The 21,530-nt window shown below is 41.0% G+C and overlaps 1 protein-coding gene across 2 annotated transcripts in view; it reads right to left on the minus strand.

Moving 5' to 3' along the window:
• The window catches only part of trim67 (tripartite motif containing 67), a 60,099-nt gene extending 40,633 nt beyond the window's left edge, over window positions 1–19,466 (minus strand). For both annotated transcript variants that reach the window (XM_085248093.1, XM_085248092.1), the window contains exon 1: window positions 18,617–19,466. In XM_085248093.1, coding sequence (XP_085104219.1) covers window positions 18,617–19,414 — 798 coding nt within the window. In that variant the 5' untranslated portion in view covers window positions 19,415–19,466. The remainder of the gene's footprint in view (window positions 1–18,616) is intronic.
• Between the last annotated feature and the right edge of the window lie 2,064 nt (window positions 19,467–21,530).

Raw genomic sequence — 21,530 nt, forward strand, 5'->3', positions numbered from 1 at the left:
AAGTTTCACGAGCAGACGTGCAGAGACAGCCGATAAATGCAGAAGAAGTTTGAGAGTTTTTCATTTATCCAAACTCTGGTGAAGTTAAGTCAGGTCAGTTTGCCCCAGTGGCTTGAATGTAAAGATACATACAGAGATAATCACAAGCTGGTTTACAAGACTGGTGTTGATTGTTTTTATCCTCATTCTTTGGTTGAATCTCTACCAATGCAAAATAAAATAAAAATCCCAGAATTGAATTAGACATTATGTTTGTGGTGCTTGTTTCTTTAATGCTTTTAAATTTTGTTAATGCTATAGAGACTGCAGTGTTGAGAGAATACACAGGAGAACAATAGGCAGCTCTTAGGCATTTGGCTGTCAGCCGGGGGAATGCTTGATTACGGGGATGACCTTGGCAAAATGACACCCATGGGACATTGAGCAGAGAGAGAGGAGGGCCTGAACCTCCCCTTTTATTTCCCCACCTCCCATTTTATTTCTTCTCATTTGCATTTATAAGCCTTTATATCCTCCTCAATTTCTGTTTTCACTTCCACATGATCATAAATCCTTCAGTAGAGGTTCTAACATTGGGCCACATTTTTAAACTTTAGACAGTTTTCATGCCCATAAAAAGTATATCCTTGAGTGGATCAACACCACACATTTATGCATGCTGCAGCTGAATTCATGCTGACAAATCAAATCGCCTCCTCTTCACTAAAAGCTTTGCTATCTTATGCTCAAAATTTAGTGAAAGAGGTCTCCGGCTTTCTCTTTTCATGTAGAAACACAGCATCACTGCATCTTGAATTAAACATCGGGACTGGTCAATGCACTGCCCTGGTCTTTGGAGATCCCTTGCATAAAGAAAGGAAAAAGTTGCACAGATACCATGTGAAGCGGAGGAGGCAGACTGCGGGGTGAGATTGTCTGCAACCAAGAGCCAGTTCCTGATATATTACAGAAGAAGCAGCCGCCTCCACTCTGAACGTCACAGCTCACACACACTGCTCTGTGCTGGGTGTCACTCATTTACACCACATGGATGAGTAAAAATATTTTTCTGTAGTTTTATATTTGTCTGACACACAAACCACCCACATTATTGCACTTTTATGAGAGTAAAATTCAGTTTAGAGCACCGGACTTTCAGTTGGATTAAAGCAAGCACAGGGGTAGCAGAAGACTTTAGAGGGATGTAGGTTTCTCATCAACAAGATTACCTTTAACAAGGTAAGCCAACCTTTCTTTCATTGCATGGCTGCACCAAGCTAAAAACTGCTGTTCCACATTAATTGGTCTTTCAATCAACTACAAGCTGTGACGAGTGGAAGGAGAAGCACTTTAACAGCAGAGTGAGTTTTGATGTTTCTGCCACTGCCGCTCGTGAGAAGACTGCATCTTACTGCCAAAGACTTCTACCAGCCGTGGATTTTGTCGCTTTTATTTTGACGCCACTGACTCTTGTTTTGTATTTTCTGTCATCAGCTGAAGTTGCTTTCTCTGTTCCTGTGACCCGTTTATTTTGAAGTCCATCAGTAGTGCATTTCTTCTCTTCTGGATTTTCCACACCACCACACTTGATCTACCCATTTTCTTCTCAACTGCCTTTTTTTGTTTTCCCTTCTCACTGTGGAGCTATTTTCCTGTCACACTCAGTTCTCTTTATTTTGTTTCCCTTCAGGCTCCAGTTGTGCCCTTTTTTGTGTGTGTGAACAAACAGTCCAAAAGGAAATACCTCGACACATGACGTATAGAACACTTTTCTATGCCTATCAGTTAGTAAGAAATGTTGGTTTCTTTTATTTCACAATCCTCTTTTGAGCACTAATCTGTTTCGCATTCCTCTAACATACTGTTGGAAGGAACTGTTAATGTTTGCTAAAAAATGAGTTTAAATAGGACGTGACAAAAAACCTCTAGTGGCCATTTGGGGCCAAAAAGCAAGTGAATCCCTGTAGACTACCATGTTAGCAGAAATAAACATCTTTACAGCCTTCTACACAAAGCAGTTTTGCTCTGATGCTAATTTCCACCTTTAAAAACACTGGAAACACTATTTATATATTAGCATAGTAGCATGGCCACTTTGAGTGACAGTTGGTGAGTGCAGCTGCTGTTCAGCATCACCTGCACTTATTTGAGTCTCTAACTGTACCTTTTGACTCTGTCTGCGTTATTTTGTATTTTTAAATACAACTATCTTAAAGCATATGCATTCCTGCACATTGAGACATATTAACAGCTGTTCACGAAAGCTGTCTGTTTGCAACAGAGCTCCTCTAACTCCACCCCCTCATCCAAATGCTACCAGTACTTACTTAGCACTTAGTTCCTCCTACACCAAGCGGCACATCGGGCAGATCTCCAGCAATGTCAGTCAGTGGCAACTGCTTGAGCTTCGTCCCAGGCAATGTCGACGGTTCTCAGATCCTTCATAAACGTTCAACGCCATGTAATCTTTGGTTGGCCTTGCTTTCGCTTGCCAGTGCATGGGAGCCATGTAATGGCGATCTTGGCCGGGCGATAAGGGGGTAGACGTAAAATATGGCCCGCAAAGTGGAAGCTACTTTCTGCAACAACATTGGCTAAAGGGCGGGTGCCTGCTCTTCGTAAGACCTCTTTGTTCATTATTCGGTCCCGGGAGGAAATTCTAAGGATTCGCTACAGGCCGCGTTGTTGAAGCATGTTCAGGTGTTGAGTAATTGCATTTGTTGAACGGCAGGCTTCACTAGCGTATAGTGCAGTTGGAATGACGATAGAGTTCAATAGTTTGATCTTGACCCTAATATTCAGGGAGATCGAGTTCCAAATTGTTTGGAGACATCGGACGACACCGGCCGCCTTCCCTACTCTGACGTCGACATCTCAGTCACAGATCAAGTCATTGAGATGATGCTGCCAAGATATATGAAATTCTCCACCTCTTCAGCATGTTGTTGGTTGATCATGACAGGAATGCGGACACATGCGTAGCCAACTCGGAGTACCTTGGTCGCTGATTCTTAATCCGACTTTCGTCGCCTCCCTCTGCAGGGCTCAACTCTTTGAGGTCTTCCTGAGTCGAGCCCAGCAGGGCAATGTCATCCGCGAAGATCAAGTCGGTGAGATTACGTGCTTCGTGCCAGCGGACACCAATGCCAGCTTGGTCAACTGATTGTCACATAATGAAGTCAGTTACCAACAGGAAGAGGAAAGGGGATAGCAAGCATCCCTGTCAGACGCCAGTATTGATCTCAAAGAAATCCATGCAGCCGTCATCCATCCGGACGCAGCAGCGGGAGTTGGAGACCACGAAAGGCATCTGCAAACTGCTGAGGGACTCCATAGTGGCGTAGGATAGCCCATAGAGTCGGCCGGTGGACGCTGTCAAAAGCCTTCTTGAAGTCAATGAAATTAATAGAAATCTTCCTTTGGTATTCCAATGTTTGTTCAACGATCATGCGGAGGGTGAAGATTTGCTCGACACACGACCGGCCACTCTGAAAGCCAACCTGCTCTTCTCGCAATCGTTCATCCACTGCACGTTGTAGCCGATTCAAAAGAACGAGGCAAAGCACTTTCCCAGGTACCGACAGCAGCGTGATGCCCTGCCAGTTGTTACAGTCATCCAAATCGCCTTTCTTTGGAAGTTTGATGAGGAAGCCTTTTTTCCAATCATCGGGTACATGCGACGTTGACCAGCAGGCGTCTTGTAAGGTGCAGGTTCCAACTGGGGTCCGTCATGCTTCAGCATGCTACCAGTAAAAACAATAAAAGCGAGAGTGTCCACAAGTGGTACATGCAATCTACCATTTAAAGCTTGCAAAACATTTAGGAAACTGTACAACACACGTGCAATTGGTGGCAACAAAGATATTGAATATGTATGTAGATATATGTAGACATGAGCGGCAGTTACAACTACATTCATTTACTGTTGCTACCACATAAACCAATACAGTATTAAACGGCAGCCTAAAAAATTCTTATTTGCAAATCCACATTTTAATTTGAATAACTGCGTTGCCAAGCAATTTCCATTAACCCTTCACACACAGTTTGGTGGTGTAAAGACCTCTGCTACAGCTGAACAATAAATCTACCCTTCCCTTAGTCTCGTCACCCAGCTGTGTTGCAGTATTAGTAGCTCACATCTGGTGGAGGTCAAAACCAATCTCTTTTCTCCCCTTCTTACTCTCACCCACTATCACCCAGCCTCCCAATCCTCTCCTGCTCTACTACACAGCCATTTAAAGGCTAATACTCTACAGTAAACAGCTACACAGCTGCTGCTATACATCAACACTTCAAGCATGAGCCAAACACTAAATGTCAAAGGCACGGTAAGCTTTAGCCTGGACAAAAAAAACATCTAAATGTGAGGAAAGACAATTACTAAAGATGTAAGCAGCTTTATGTTTGTTTAGTTACTTATGGTATGTAAGAATTGTATTTGTGCTGCTGAAAAATTAAACAAAATGTATTATTGAAACTAACAATGCTTTCAACATTTACGGAAAACTGAACATATTAGATGTGTTCATGCTCAAGTTCTGACACTGACATCTGACACTGCAAAATGGTCAGATGAGTTTCAGCTGAGTGTCATTTAAATATGTTATTGTACCGAGGGAAGCCTAAAGCTGTTGTTTGCTGCCAGCACAGACAGTATACAACATATAACTGCACTCGATGTTTACATGTTCATGCACCAGTCACTGTTCACTGTGGTTCAACAGAAGTTAATTATGCACCTAATGCATTTACGGTAATTTAGACCAAAGTGGTTGAGTGAGGGCTGTTATACAGATGTGTCGCAGATGTGCAATAGCTGCTGAGCAAGCGTAGCGCAGCAGATGTGCTCTGTGCAGAGCAGAAACTACTGTTTAAACTGCTAGATGAGGGCTTTTAATCATCTATGTTCGAAACATAAATATTCAAGGTTCAGTAAATGTGGTCTAGAACAGCCTGATTCATCTCAGTCAGTCAGCTCCTATTACATATTCACAACCTTTTCACAGAGTCTGCCTGTTCTTTCTAAACATAGAATACATGATGTATATGTCAGTGAAAGGCTCAAGGTTATCTTCCACTTCACACTTTTCTTTATCCACTTCTGCTTTCAGTCCATCATGAAACCTCTCTGTTTGCCACCCAACCACAGCACCACACTCCCAAGAGAAATGGAGTCCTCCCCAGAGGTCTCTGATGAACCACATCAGGGATCAGTGGCTACAGCCAGTACTGCTGGCTTTGTTTTATCACCCTGAGTTTTCCTCATGGGCTTAGCTTCTGAGGAAAGAGTACAGAGCCAATAAAAAATGGTGCAGTGCAAAGAACGGCCCCTGTTATCAATTATTGATCAGGGCATATTCCATATTAATAAATGCAAACGGTAGGTAGATTGCTGAGGGCGTAATTTTTGTAAAATGGGTGGAAATTAGGTTTGTTGGGGATAATAACTCTATTAAGGATCATCATGGGATGTACTGTACAGTTTTGTGTGTGAACACTCTGCTACAGAAGAATCATGCAAATGGATGTATGCATGCTGGTGTACACAGATAAGACTCTTCTATGGGCATAAAATCTCTGTCTAATTTATAGCATGTCTTAATGAATGAACATACACTTGTAACCATAGTAACAATGCTCCTTGTTCTACTATAGGATGTCCCCACTTTCCTCAGAAGTCTGGCATCAGCACTCGCTCTGATACCAAAAATAGATTTTTCTCTCACACACACACACACACACACACACACACACACACACACACACACACACACACACAGTGCCTGCTGTGTTAAGGCCAAAGGAGAGGATGTGTTGTAAAGTGTGCATTAACCTACATTTATTGTACAAGTCCTGCAGCACAGCCCTAAGTTACTGTGCCATGGTTCGTGTGCGGACTTTGTCCTCGTGACATTGTTGGGACAGAAATCTTCTCACATAGTCATATTATTGAGACTGAGCTCGCACGAAAGGGATAAACACGCAGTCCCCATGATGTTAACTGTTTATTTCAGACTAGGTTTTAGAGTTACAGATTAGATTAAACATCTTATATCCTCCTAAAGCTTTGCACTCAAGTAATATCTTATAATATTCCCAGATATTGTCTGGGAATATTATAACTGCAGTCATTTTAGCTTTTTTTGATAATCTTAGATTAACTAAATAAATACATGTCAACGCTTTGAGTTCCATCAAAAAGAAAAATGTTTTCCACCAGATTTATCTACATGCTCATTTTAATGAGCTCTATAAGTTAAGAATCCATCAAGGTTAACTCAGGCAGACTTGACATGTTTAAATGTAAAATTACACTGAACAGATATGGACAGAAACACAGTGCAAAGATGAGAAAAAATTCTGATAAATGAGTGGTAGGTTTTATTGAGATTCCTCTTCAAATGGTTCCCTGGGTAAGGCTAAACTTATCATTTTAGGCGTTACTATAAATCACTGCAATGTCCTGATATGTACTGTACTACAAGTGTGTGTGTATGTGTGTGTTAACCTGAGGTAAGAGACAAGCAGATCTGACCTGTCATGGTCGGCGAGCTGCCATCGCGAATGAGGTTAGTCAGACACGGCCAGTCGGCACAGATCTGTGCTCACTCTCATTGAATTATCTCATCAGCATCTCCAACAGAAGAAAGCTGTTCTTTCTGCTGCCTAAACTAAACTCTTGTAACTGAGCCTGAGACACTGATTCAGATTTATAAGGTGTGTTAAACATTAGACACTCAGTGTCACATTAAGAAAAGCTCTGTCATTTTGTAAAGTGGCAGCGTGTGAGGTTAGCAGCTTTTTCTTACACCCAGGACTAATAGGTTTAACACCTAGCATCATCCTTAAAATCCATACACATTTTTTAAACTTTATTTTAGCTTAGATGTTTAATGAAATTACCTACTGACTCTCTACCTCATTTAGAAAATTTAGGGCTTCTTGTATCGTTTTATTTTAGTTTAGGTTTGAAGCATTTTTTCTAAGAAGTCATCAGCACTAAAAAGGAAATTTATTAGATATTAGTTTAACAAAATGTGATAACGTCCTTTCTCTGTTGGCATCAGTCATGGCAAAAAGAGTCTCCCCTCTATGGTCTCTCACTTATAAATGAATAGTGTATCAGAAAGGTAACTGAAATTGAAACTCTGTTATAGCTCAAATGTCCTCCAACTGTATCATTATAAGAGATCTAGTGTGCGCTCTCATACTAATCCCTACAGTTTTTATGAGTGGTGTATAATATGCTTGCTTTTAAGATCTTGCAAACATTCAGTAAGTGCAGTACAACTATAAATGCAGAGAGTGAAAAGCCCCACAAAATACGACATATGTTACAATAAACAGGCAGCCGGCATCTCTGACAGCGACGTGCTTGTCAAAATGTTTTGTCAGCATCCTGGCAGACGGAAAACAAGCGAGATAAAGTGTTTACTGCCAGTTATTAAATGATGTAACATGAGAGTAACTGAGAATTCTGATGAGAGGAGGAAAATCAGGGTATAAACTGGAGATGCTTTTAAAATCTGCTCTTGAATGTTAATGATTGATGCCCGTAGATAATCTGTAATAACACATATAAATGCAACAACACAATATGCTTTTATTCTTTCCTAGTGACTCATTTCTGAACTGTGTCACAATTCTGAAGTTATTCAGTCTGAAGCTTCTCAATATTAAACCAGGCACTGATGAGGTTTCCAGATACGAGGGTCATCACAAACTCCCACCGACACAAACACGAGTCAGTTATATTCTCAGATATTATGCTGATGTATGGATGATGCAGCAGACCTGCAATGTAATACAACATATTGCAGATGTTCCAGAGGAGAAAGTGTTTGTGGTTGCACAGACCAACTGTTTGCATTGTCAATCATGGTGATATCAGTGGTGTTACTACAGCAGAATAAATCTACATCATCATTTGCAGTTGGCCACGCACCCACTGCTCCTCTGATTTTGTCACTACACACTGTGTAATGCTAAAGTACAATTTTAAGCAGCTTTAAGATCTCCAGTGCCTATTTGTGCTTACTTACAGTTGGCATATGCACCACCAGCCTCAGAAAAGCCAAAGAGTAAAACTACAAAAGCAAAAAAGGTCTAAAAAGCATTCTGAAAATAAGCTTAGCAGCTGGAAGCCAAACAAACCACCAAACATTTGGCAGTGGTTCAGATCTCACCCCCTTGGTCAGGAATTAGCAGTAGAAGTGAAAAATGTTCCACTTTCATTTTTTTTAATGTTTCTGCTGACATTTTTTATTTCTTTTGATGTGTCTTAAATTCTGGCTTTTGGAAACCTTTCAAACTTCCCCCATCACACTGGCACTGTCCATACTTTCTTCACTTTGCGGGAAAATAAGACAGTAAGTCTAGCAAATAATGATCTCCTCAATCATTTCAGGCTAGAGAGAAAATTCAAATGATTCCTGAAAGATAAGAGTTCTAATGTTTAATTTTGTATCCAATTCACTAAATAAGTCCAGGTGGCCTGTACTTGAGTGATAAGGGGTTAATAAAAGCTGCAGAGATGGGATAAAGCAGAGATGTTCATCATGTTAGTACCCTTCATTAATGCAGTCAGGGTAATGCAACTTTATGCAAGTGTTATGACTCTCTTCCATTTCACTTAGATAGGGACTTCTACTGGCTGAATGTATGTATAACTAACATGGCTGCCAAGTGGAAGGACTTGATCAGATCTAGAGTTTAGATTTGTAGACTTTATTACTCAAACAACAATATCAAAAATCATCTAAAAGAATAAACATTTGATTAAGGTTACTGTGCAGCTGTTTCCCCACCAACCCTTTTTAGCTGCTTACTGTACGTTACCTGAACCTGAAGCTGAACATCCTTATAACAAAAGACAGATTTGAGGAGGCACAGACTGGTCCACTCTCTTCTCATCACAAATGGAGACAGGGTAGAATCTGTCTCCACCTTCAGGTTTCTGGGCACCCACATCTCCACCAGTCTCACCGGGACCCACAACACCAACATCCTGGTAAAGAGGTCCAGGATCCTGGATCAGAAGCTGCTGCTGGCATTCAACTTCTCCTCAGTGGAGAGTTTACTCTCCTACAGCCTGGGTGTTTGGTACACAGGGGCCACAACTGAGAACAGTTCCTGTCCACTGTCTCAGGAAAACCAGGGACATCTCAGGTGACCCCTCGCACCCGTCCACCACCGTTTGACCCGCCTCTGCTCGGCGTCGCAGGTCAATCAGGTCCCACACCTCCAGACTCACTAACAGCTTCTTCCCCTGGGCCACTCGGACTGTCAGACACTGTCCCCCCACACCCTACCCCTGCCCACCCACCTCACCAATCTAAGCCATGGTCTGAGTAACCCTCATAACTCCGGCCACTCATACACAGACTCTATTCAGACCGAGTCTTTTCTTTGCACAACTTCCAGCTTGTTCTCTAATGTGTGCCTTTCTCTTGATTGCATATATTTCTCCTGTTTGCTATTTATTGCTGTCTACTATTCATAGTTTATTCCGGTACAGTTGGTGTGGAACACCCACAATTTTGTTGTACATGTACAATGAGAATAAAGGTCTATTCTAGTCTAGTCTAGTCATGCTTTTAAAACTAAATAAAACAATCTTGACTGGTCCGTTGATCCATCCATCCACCCCGACATCCCTCTGTTGAGGGCTTTGCTGCTCTAGAGCAGTCACCTTACTTCCTCTTTTGCTCCCTGCAACAATTATTGGGTAAAAGGTTTTTTTTATTTATGAACATGAATGTCAGATGCTTGAGAGAACAGATTCTGTTCTCATCAACTGCTACTTAAAAACAGTCATTTGTTCATGAATCAGCCAGCACTTATTCTTTTTTTAACCTTAAAAATGGAAGTTGCAATCACTGAAAAACGTTTTGGTGAATAATGTGTTCAGAACAGCTTTTCTATTTTTAATACGATTTAAAAAGCTAAAGGTTTAAATCCATGTGTGTGAAGGCAGCGGTTTGATAAAATTGGGCTGTAAACAATAACAACAACTTAAGACCGAACGCTTTTTTTTTCTGACATATTCAGCAGATGATGACAGAAACATACATTTTAATGAAATTAATGCAGTGCAAAAACATAATCTTAAAAATGTAAAGCAGCATAATTGCAAACAGTATAACTGACTAAACAATAACAGAATACTGTTTCACCTTCTAAAGCTTCACACTTGAGATCTAAAAGGTTTTAAACAAGTCCCAGTAGCATGCCATTTAAAATAAAAATCCAGTGAACTGTAAGGGGAGGCAGATTTTTTTAACTGCTCACAATGCCAAGGGAGCGATGAAATCTCAGTTGTACATAAAGAGCCCACATCAATTACACCGATATTTTCCAAGAGACTCCCTGTGCATTGAAGAAGACATCTTAACATCTCAAGAACAATGAAGTTATTGTGATAAGAACTTCCTTGCCAGCATAGAGAAAGAAGCAAGCCCACACTAGAGGAAAAATGCAGCTACAGATGAGGCAGACAAGCAAAATACCATTTTGTTTAAGTACCTGACAGACACACTAATCCATACAGTTGTTTTGTAATTTCTAAAAGACAGTAAAAGATGGCAGACTGTCCAGACTGCAGCTGATAAGCTGGGAATGCTGCGAAGCAACAATCAAACACTGAAAAGCAAACTATATGATTTACAGTGTAAATCCAACTCTTTGCAACCCTGTCTCTACTAAATTATTATATCTAACCTTTCTGCACATGCAGAGCATGCACTAACATGGGCAGTTTATCCAAATGTTAAGTCTATACAACCATGTCCTGCTTGTATAGACTACTTGTGTCCTGCTTCATACATGGATATATCCAACCATAACTGAGGAAAGACAATACTGTAGATTTGTGCTTTGGAGCAATCACCTAGCAAAATGCTGAGGTTGGCAAGATTGCAAATTACATAGATCTAATTAGTAATATCTCTTATAAATCTAGTATAAATGCTGAGAGGCATCTTTTAATGAATGCATCGTGTAGGAATCCCCGCAAACTCTTGCTCTTCTTTCCTCCTGAAGATATTTAAAGTTACGCTAAAGCTACATAAATATCACTTTGAAGTTGAGGAAATATTACAGTTGTTGTAGAGATATTTGAGCCACCTTTTGGCTTTCACTTTAATGCAAATTTACATTGCTTTTAGTGTTTGAAAAGCCCTTTTGCACCCAGGAGTGATTTGTATGAGAGGATAAAGCCTTAAGCTATGAGCTTGCAGCTTAGCCACATCCATAAACTATACAGACGTAAGACATAACAGCTAATTAGTACCAAGTTACACATCAAGAAAATACTAGGATTTTACTGAAGTATCTGAAAATACTCAAAAAGGGGACAACACAACAAATGTGGTCAAGAAATCCAGTTCATTGACTTTAATTAACTGAGGTGAATTTTAGCAGACATCTGTTTTTTGGGGGGGTTTTTTACCGCTGCTTGACTCGGCACACCTGTCAGTCAAAGCACTCATGCCCCTAAGCCTTAACAAAAACCCGAGTGAGTGAGTTTAAAAGCATTCACCAATCATACAGGCTGCAAACATGCTTTTTCTCTGATTCACCTTTGGAGTATTTGTAAACGAAGCCATTAGAGAAATCAGTTAAAGAAGGCTACAATATAAAATCGCATCATTTTATGGCATCAATATCTATAAAACCTGCCATATCACTAAACTCTCACATGCCAAAAACTAAACATCATACCTTGTAGAATTATTGCTGTAATTACTTATACACATAGCAGTGTAGCTCTTAAATGTGAAGTAAATACTCAACATACTTTAAATTCAGACACGGAGTCAGTGTAATTGCAGTTTTTATTCCTTACAAAGAATATTATGTGGAATAGACACAAAAACATAGATTTTTTTATCATAGTGAAAAATATTTAGCTCCCTGTTCCCTTTTAAAATGTAAAATGATCTCCAGACAACACTGCAAGGCTAAAACTTACACACAACAAAAGAACCACTAAGCCTGCATTTCTGTTATTTTTTATATAATTAACCCCAGCACCCGAGCTGCTCTTTACTGGACTCAGCTAGGTCACAGTTACGCGTAAAAACCCACACATACACACACACACACATATGAGCATGCATGAGTGTGTTTTCTGCTTGAATGATGAGAGGAAACTGGATCAGTGTGTCTTCCCTGCATTCCCTCAGCTAAAGTTCATCCGCTTCACTTATGCATATTTATGCTTTCTGAATGCGTGTCAATATGTGTGTGAGTATGTAGCAGTGGGATAGTCACCCCCTGAGGCTGCTGCTTGATGTACTTACTGTTTGATTTACAACAAACACAATCATGATCCAATTGTTTTTCTTGGCTTCCTCTCTACACGATAAACTGCGGGATTTATGAAAGCTTTAAATGCATATATGCTGCAAACACATAAAAAATGTAGCTGCGCTATGAATACTAAAGCAAAAAGCACAAATCCAAACGTTCACCCCCCTAAGGAATTTGGTCATGTGACATAGAGTTACTCACAATTTACAACTCATCCATCCAACCTTAATCATTTCAGCTATTCTGTTCATTGTATTTTTGCCTAAGACACATCTGTGCAACTACAAATGACACATATAAACTGACAGGCAGTCCATCTGTATTTAGCTTCGGTTGCACTGGACTAGCAAGGGGGGTCTTTAAACCCCAGTGGAGCAGGATTATTGATCCAAAAAGCAATCCTATCATCTGACCAGTTTAGGTTTACTAGTTAGAAAATGAATGACTTTTTCTTTTTGCAGTTTAGAAAAATGTATATATGTATGTTGTATATTCCGTTCCACCATATCCCTGGAGATCCGGTGACTGTGGAGGCTATTTGAGTTCAGTGAACTCACTGTCATCTTCACTTTGAGATGATCTGACCTTTGCGACATGTTGCATTATCCTGCTGGAAGCAGCTAACAGAAAATGGACACGCAGTGGTCATAAAGTGCTGGACCATGGTTAGCAGAGATACTCAGCTCAGCTCTGCAGTTTAAACGATGTTCAGTTGGTACTTAGGGGCCCAAATTGTGCCAAGAAAATATCCCTCACACCACTGCACCACCTGCACCAGCCTGAACCACTGATGCAAGGTAGGATGGATTCAGGATGGATTGCTTTCATGCTGTTCACACCAAATTCTGACCATACTAGTCAAATGCTGCAGCAGAAATCGAGACTTATCATTCCAGGAAACGTTCCTTCCATGTTGGAGGGTTAGCACTGCTCCAGAAGGTAAATCACAGAACAACTCAAAACTTGCTATTATTAGTGGTTTATGACTAGTTTCTAAAAGATCAGTGCATTATTATATATCAGTCCATCCATTCGCTTCCGCTTGTCCTTTTCAGGGTCACGGGGGGTGCTGGAGCCTATCCCAGCTGTCATAGGGCGAGAGGCGGGGTACACCGCTAACACATAGGGACAGACAACCATTCACACCTATGGGCAATTTAGATTTTTCAATTAACCTATGCCCACTAAGTGCAAGTCTTTGGACTGAGTACCCGGGGAGAACCCACACAAACACGGGGAGAACATGCAATCTCCACACAGAAAGACCCTGATGGTGGAATTGAACTCAGGACCTTCTTGCTGTGAGGCAATAGTGCTAACCACCGTACCACCATGCCACTGTGCTGCCCACATTATTATATAATACATTTATAATACGTTTAATATTCAGCTTTTAAATTTGGCAAGTACAAAATTGGTTGCATGATCGCCTCAGTTGTTTTTTGTTCAATATCATGTAAGCCACTGCAGACAGACTTGCATGCAAAGCACGACACTTCAGTTAATCGATCAATTTGTCTACAACAGACGGCTAATTTCCTCAGGAAAGCTCTCTTTTTTTTCATAACGCCCACTGTCCTTATGGTGCACAGAAAGAGAAACCATGTGAATAAGAAGAAGACCGGAAAGAGAAAGAGATGAAGGATGGTAGGAAGCAGGATGGCAACCAGATCAAGATATGCCCACTGAAACAAAACAGATGAGGAGGAAAAATTATGCCAGAACAAAAGCCCACTCTACGGTACTGACCTCACTGAGCGACACTTCAACACTCAACAGCCATTTCAGGTCTGCAACAAAGACGCACAAGACGCTGCTTGTTCCCTGCTCACGTGTGGACCGAGAGAGAGGACGACAGCCAGTCATCGATCTCCTTCAACGTGAAGGACACCGTATTAACTAAGTGGTGGCCATCTCTTATTCATACGCCGCTCGTCACTTATCGACACCCCCTCTCACTCCCGTAGTCTGATGGGATTTTCACGGTTTATTTATGGGATAAGACGATAGAGAGAAAGATGGAGGAAGGACGAGACGAGGTAGGGGAAGGTAAATGAGGGGGAGGGGAGAGTGTAAATAAGATACAGAGATGAAGAGGTAAAGTGAGGGATACAGGAGAAGGTGAGAGATGAGTGAAAGCCAAGAAGAGGCGAAGAGATGTGTGGCGGATAAATGATGAATGGAATGTCTGGAGGCTTCAAATCACACAAAAAACACAAGAGGCAGACTGAGAGATTAGTCCCAATGACCCACTTAGCAGGAGAGAGGCAAAAATGGCTTTTAGTTTACACAAATGAAATCGGAGTGCGAGGATGAAATGTTCTATTACTAACAGAAAGCAAGCTGAAATCTAAAAGGAGACACGGGCTGGATAAACATTCAACGCGTTATGGGCCTTTAAAAGTAGCTAAAACATTTTCTTAAAACTCCTTTACTTCCAGACCCTGAGGCCTTTTTTTTACCATAATGATAATTATCATAATGGTGATAACTATAAGACTAAACATTTTGACTCACGTATTAACAAATCCAACATTTCTTCAAAAACAATTTAAAAAAATAATGACGATACATGAACTATAACAGACAGCACTATCGTTTAGAGTTTACAAAGTCACGTCACCGCGTAGCCCGAGAGGAATGAACCTGAGTCGACCTCAACCCTGGATTTTGAAATTAATGAAAAATGTCATTAGGAAATGAAATAATCATAAATCAGTTTAATCATCCATTAATGAAACCAGCAGGCGGGTTTGTTCCTCCTTTTTTTTGGCAGGCAGGGATGAATTTGGATAAGGAACAGTGTTGTAGGTTTTTAGCCAAACCTTGTCCCTTCTGATTGTAGAATGAATGAAAGTTTTACTCACATAAGATGAAGACGACTATCCAAATTATTACAAGCCAAGTTCAATGTCCTCCACTGCATTTTTCACTAACAAGAAGTTCTGAATTACTGCAAACATGATCTGTTTGAATCACATTCGGACCCTAATGTCTAGGAGGAAAATGTGATGCAAAAGTCCAAAATTGTCTATTTTTTTTCTTAAGTTTCAAAACTTTCGATTTACATGCAAAACCAAATTTGGTTTACTGTCTAACTGCATCAGTTGTTTGGATTAGAATCAGTTTTACCACGTTCATAAAGAAATATGATAAGACCTCCACTAAGTTAACGAGAAACCATTGATCGATAATACTCCATGTTGCCTTAAGTCCACAGGCTAAAGAGGGAAAACTCACCACCATCACTTGAGATCTGGCGATGGCACCACTGGGTGTTTGTAGCAATGCTGAGCAGAGGTTTGAGAAGGTTGCTGGATGAGGATTTGGTGCAAAGCCATGCACTGTTTATTTGCAGTTTGTACATAAGAAATTGCTCAATTTTTCTGATACAGTTACAAATATTTGCAGAAACTAAGGTTAAGATAACAAACATTGTAATCTCAGTCTGCTTTCTGTATCCTGCCTTACAAATCCAACAATCCCTGATGGATTGCTGTACAGCAAAGCAGGGTTTTTACACTATAGAGGAATTGTTCTCCTCCCCGAAAAAAACAAAATTCAAAAAACGTTTTAGCCAAAGCCAAAGAAAAATCACCAACATCCTAATCATTTAATTCCATCTATCCATCCATTTCTTTGCTTATTCAACATATTTGCTTATCAAATGGACAAAAACAACTATAAAGTAGACTTATTGCATTTACAGTACATGTTTAAAGGAAAAACACAAAATGGGTTTAGAGATTTCAAAAATAAATGTTTAGGCAGAGGTAGAGCAAGCCATTTAAATTTTTCATTTAGTCAAAACAAAAAATACTATATTAAAGACACATGTAGACACCATGCCACACATTTTGAAGCTTGAAGTTTGTTATTTTGGTTTTCAGTTCAGTTCTTTTTTATTTCAAACATATACATTCACCAACATTTCATAAAATCATTCCATACAGTTGTTTGAAAAGGAGTAGGCAGAAGTATATACTTATTTAGCCCTACCCCCTCGGGTTTACATCCTCATCATCTAAATTTGAACAACAAAAATGTATACAATGCCTTCTACTTAGAACATAACATCTCAAAAAAATATTTTCACATGTTCAACTAAAACTATATTTAGATTTGCTAATTTGCAGAAGAAAATAAACATGAGTTTGACTGCTGTCTTGGGTTAATTGCATTTTCTTCATTCTTATACTTATTTAATATTTCTTTTTTGAGTTTTCAGAGACTTGTTTATATGGATCTATCTGAGAAATTGAGAATACAACATGCTGCAAGCCTGTTGCACACTACATCACATCCTGCTTTACTCTTTTTCTCAAAAAATTGATTAGAATTTACAAAATGATCACCGTGTGGTATTAAATAAGGCTTAAAACTACCGACTGAGACCGTAAAATTATCAGGAAAATTAAAAACTAGTTCACGGATGACATAAAAAAGGGACTATTTTTTACACAATTAGACTTTCAAGAACATCCACCGGAGTTTCCCCTTGCTGGCCATCAAAAAGAATACAGGTTAACGATATTTCCACATTGACCTCACCGTTCAGAGCTGAATTTTCCATTCCTCTTTTATACACTTCTCAAAAAATGAAAGAAATTGGTTTTAATCTGAGTATAGCATCAAGTCAGTTAAACGTCTGGAATATTGATCTGATCGAGTAGCAGAGAGGGTTGCTAATCATTTTTGGTGTTATGAAATTATCACTAGGTGTGGGGCAACAAGGAGACAGCCCGCCAACCCACCTCCTCATCATTTCTGATTTTTTCTTCACTAGTTTTTCATTTGGTTAGAGTCAGTGTCACATGAGGCAGGTTAATCATGAGCAAAGGTCTGGAGAAGCCATGGAAACAATACGCTTGTTCATTGTTCAGCGTGACCAGTTTGGTGGTGGGTCAGTGATTTTCTGTGGCTTATAGAGATATTAGGAATAAAATTGTTGGACCCATTGTCAGACCCTAGACTGTGGGTGTAGTGGGACCTGGGTTCTTACCTGTGCATGACAATGCCTCATGTGAAAATATGGAGGCAGATGCTGGAGAATTAAGGCACTGATACCACTGACTCACCCCCACACTCCCCTGACCTAAATCCAACAGAACACCTCTGGGATGCCTCCCAGATCTGGTATGAGATCCCCCAGGACACCATCCATTGTCTCATTAGGAGCATGCCCTGACAAGGGTCGGGCATATATAAGCACATTGTGACAACAAACTACTGCATCTGAGTACCAAGTTTTGAAAAAATGGACTAACCTTAATTTTTACACTTTGATTTCTGAGGTGTTTTTGAATTCAGTCCTCTGTAGGTTGATAAATTGAATTTCCACCAAATGACGTGGCATCCTTGCAATCATAACACTCTGTCCAGTCCATATCATTAGAGATACCCAGCATGATATATAGTACATCATCAGCTATCGTCAGCAGTCATGTTTTCAAGAACAATTTTCAAATATACAAGTCGAGATTTTTTAAAATGTAAACATTTTCCTTCAGACTGAAGTAATTGCCTTAAATTTATTCCACATCAACAGATATGTTTTTAAAAAGTGTAGATATGCTAATTATTTACTTTATAATTCACTCTCTTGTCAGATTATAACCAGCCACAGACAGGGAAACATTTAAACTCATGACTTGAGCTTCTTCATCCCAGCGCCTGAGGAATAGCGATGACCTCCTCTGCCTACACTCACCATCCACATCATATATATATATATATACATTGCAGTGCAGATGTGGGGCAGTAACGCTGTGCGACCCTTCATGTGATGACGCATGTTGCATTCACACACATACACAGTGCACACAGAAGCACACTGGGCTTTGACGCCTACAGTAATTATGTTCTGATGAATCACTGCTATTTCGTTTAGTTATTCCCACACACTCACACACACACACACTCAGCACAGGATCACACATGAGTGTTTTCTGTTTCTGTGGAAAACATGATGAAGTATGAAGCAGTCATTTATTTATAGATAGATAGATAGATAGATAGATAGATAGATAGATAGATAGATAGATAGATAGATAGATAGATAGATAGATAGATAGATAGATAGATGTTTGAGATGCTGATCATCAGTTCAGGGCACTTCGGGTAATGGCCTCTGGTAGCCTCTGTGTGTGTGTGTGTGTGTGTGTGTGAGAGAGAGAGAGAGAGAGAGAGAGAGAGAGAGAGAGAGAGAGAGAGAGTAATGAATCAGCTCTTTGGGATTCAATAGTCTAATTATTAGTATGAGCGCACTAACAGAACCTTACGGCCTTGACTCTGTGGATGTTGTGAGTGCGTGTCCACTCACTTTGTGTTGCTTCCACATCACGGCCAGCGGTTTGACGTCGTGCTTGGCGTGTTTTCCCTCCTCCAGACACTTCATGCACACGGGAGCCTTGCAGCTGCTGCAGTACATACTGAAGTTTTCCGCTTCGTGATCCACGCACGTCGCCGGTTTCCGCGCGGTGGCGGGCGGCTGCTGACCACCGCCGCCTCCGCTAGCCCCCGCTCCTGCCGCCTTGTTTGGCGGCGGCACCAGTCGGTGCTTGGCGAGGGGACCGCGGGACGGGTGGCATCGCTGCTGGCAGGCGTTGCAGTAGTAGACGTCGCACTGCTCGCACATCACCGCCGCGTCCACCGGGTTGCGGTCGCACAGCTGGCACTTCACCGCGTTGGAAGATGAGGAGGAGGCGCCGCGGGTCTGTTGGTACCGCGCCACGATGGCCTCCAGCAGCCGGTTCCGAGGGAAACCCCGGAGCCCCCGCTCGTCCAGAGAGACGCTCCGGTGGCACAGCGGACAGGTGAGTGTGCACTGTCGGTGGGGGATCGCAGGCGGAAACACCCGCACCCCGTTTGGAGACTTGAGCTGGCACGGCGTGTAGGAGCCGTATCCGCTGTCCGTCTCGCTGTACAGACTCATCTTGTCCATGTCCAGATAGTCGTAGTCAGAGCTGCCCGAGGCTCGGCTCTGCACCGGGGTCTCCCCCTCCGGGGTCTGGACGGTGATGTTCCGAGCGCATCCCAGGCAGACGTTGTGGGAACACGGAAGCAGGATGGGGTCCTTGAAGAGAGACCCGCAAACGGGGCATTTCAACTCTTCCTCCATCGCTCCCGTCTGTGTCGGTGGACCGGAGAGGGGAAGCTGCTTCTCCGAGAACGCTCCAGCACCGAGTGACTGGACAGCTCCCCACACTACTTTGCGCATGCGTAAAGAGGGGCGGAGATTGTGATCTGGGTTGACTGATCGAGCTAATTTGGAGGATTTGAAACGCCACATATTTTAGATTATTATGGTTGGTAAAGAGGATCTCTGCTCCTTTTCTCAAATTACTTTGATTTGACATATTTAAGCTAACACTTCAGTTATGTAATTCACTTCTTTCTTCTTAATTTTGTCCACAACATTGGTTTATTTTCTAAGATTACTAGATAGAAAATGATAAGAAGAAGAATTTGATTCAATCCCTGCAATTTTGTAGTCTTTCTTTCTTTCTTTCTTTCTTTCTTTCTTTCTATGTATTTTACCAAAAAATGCAAACATTGAAATAAAAAGGGGGGGGGGGGGGGGATCGCTCCTTAAATGTGTTATAGCTGGTAAAAACTTAAACTTTCTTCATCTGAGCTTCTTTCTGCCAGTATACAAGGACAGTAACTGCTATCATTATGTCAAATGATAATGCTGAAGCGGATCATTTATTGTGACTGCCTCTATACTCTGCATTTGTTCTGCCTGTTAGTCTGAAACAAATCAAACGTGATAGCAGAAGTACATGCAATCAATAAAAATGGATTAAACTAAGTTTAATAGGAGTTTCCATGCAGGCTCAAAATGGATGAGGGACCATCTGAAGCCACTTCGATCCGGTAACCTTTGTGTTTTTTCCCATTAGTCTTTTGTGTTAACTAAACATTTAATTGACTAGACAGCGGGCATGACTGAAGTCCTTTGGGGAGCAAGATTAATCCGACACACTGGGACAGCTTTTCCATTTATTAGCCCAATTAGCATCCCATTACCTGGGTTTCAGATCTGCTCTGCAGTGAAATGAGAGCGGGCATCTGCACAGCCACGTTAAAGCAGAGATCTCTGCAGATGTGGAACATCCTGCAGTGTCATTGCCAAGCATAACCTTTAACTATCACCGAAGAGAACCTCACTCCAGCATAATCCATCACGAGGATGTTTACTCTAAAAAATAGATCTTCAGTTACACATTTGTTCTCCAAGGAAGAAAAAAAGGCGAGCACTGCGTTCTTCCAACACTGCAGTCATAAAAGATTTTTTAATGTAAAATTAATCTGAGCTGAATTTTAAGAAGATGAATAACTTGCTTTAATTACTAAAATATAAAAATCAGATTCTTTTTTGTACCACATTGGTGGGAATCATGCTATCAGACCTGGACGGCAGAGTGGAGAAGTGGTTCGCACTGTTGTTTCACAGCAAAAAGGTTTGGGGTTTGAATCCACTATCCAATCTGCCTGAGACCTTCCTGTGTGGAATTTTCATGCCGAGTAGGTCCTCTCCAGGTACTCAGACAGGCAGTTAGTGGGGTTAGGTAGATTGGTGATTCTAAATTAGCTGTAGGGGTGAATGTGAGTGGTTGTTTCTTTGTGTCAGCCCTGCAACACCCCCGTGTTTTGCTATGTGGCAGCTGAGGCTCGAGCTTCACTGTGATGAGTGGAAGAAGATGGATGAGTGGGTGGGAATCACCTTCGTCAGTTTCAATTTATTTCCACATTTTCATGTTATCAACAGAGCTACATTAGTTTTTATATTATGTTTGTGGACATTTGACAAATTCGATTTCAGCATTTATCTCAGTTTTGTCCCCCACCAGCTCTTGAAGGAAACATCTGGCTGTTTAATTTGGACAGCAGGTTTCTGTGTCTGAAAGAAATCTGCCTGCTGCTTCAGTTCAAACTTGAGCTATCACTTATTTCAACCACAGTACAGTAACAGTCAGTAGGAATATTACACTTAGATCTCTGTAGAAAGGAACTGTAGAGTTGAGGGTCTCTGTGGGCTGCTCACGTTAATCAACCCAGTTCATATTAGAAATCATTACTTGACCCTTTGTTAATATAAATGTTAATATAGGATTTATAGTTAAGGTTGTACTTGTCACTACAGAAGTTTGTTTCCCCCACTAAAAAGAAAAAAAAATGATCTAAGTCAAAATTCTTGGTTTAATATCAACATTTTGTGTTATCTCAAAATT

Source organism: Mchenga conophoros, linkage group LG15 (assembly GCF_057382185.1).
Source record: "Mchenga conophoros isolate Kocher_MC1m ecotype Shallow Benthic linkage group LG15, M_conophoros_male_GT1.1, whole genome shotgun sequence".
Classification (NCBI taxonomy): domain Eukaryota; kingdom Metazoa; phylum Chordata; class Actinopteri; order Cichliformes; family Cichlidae; genus Mchenga; species Mchenga conophoros.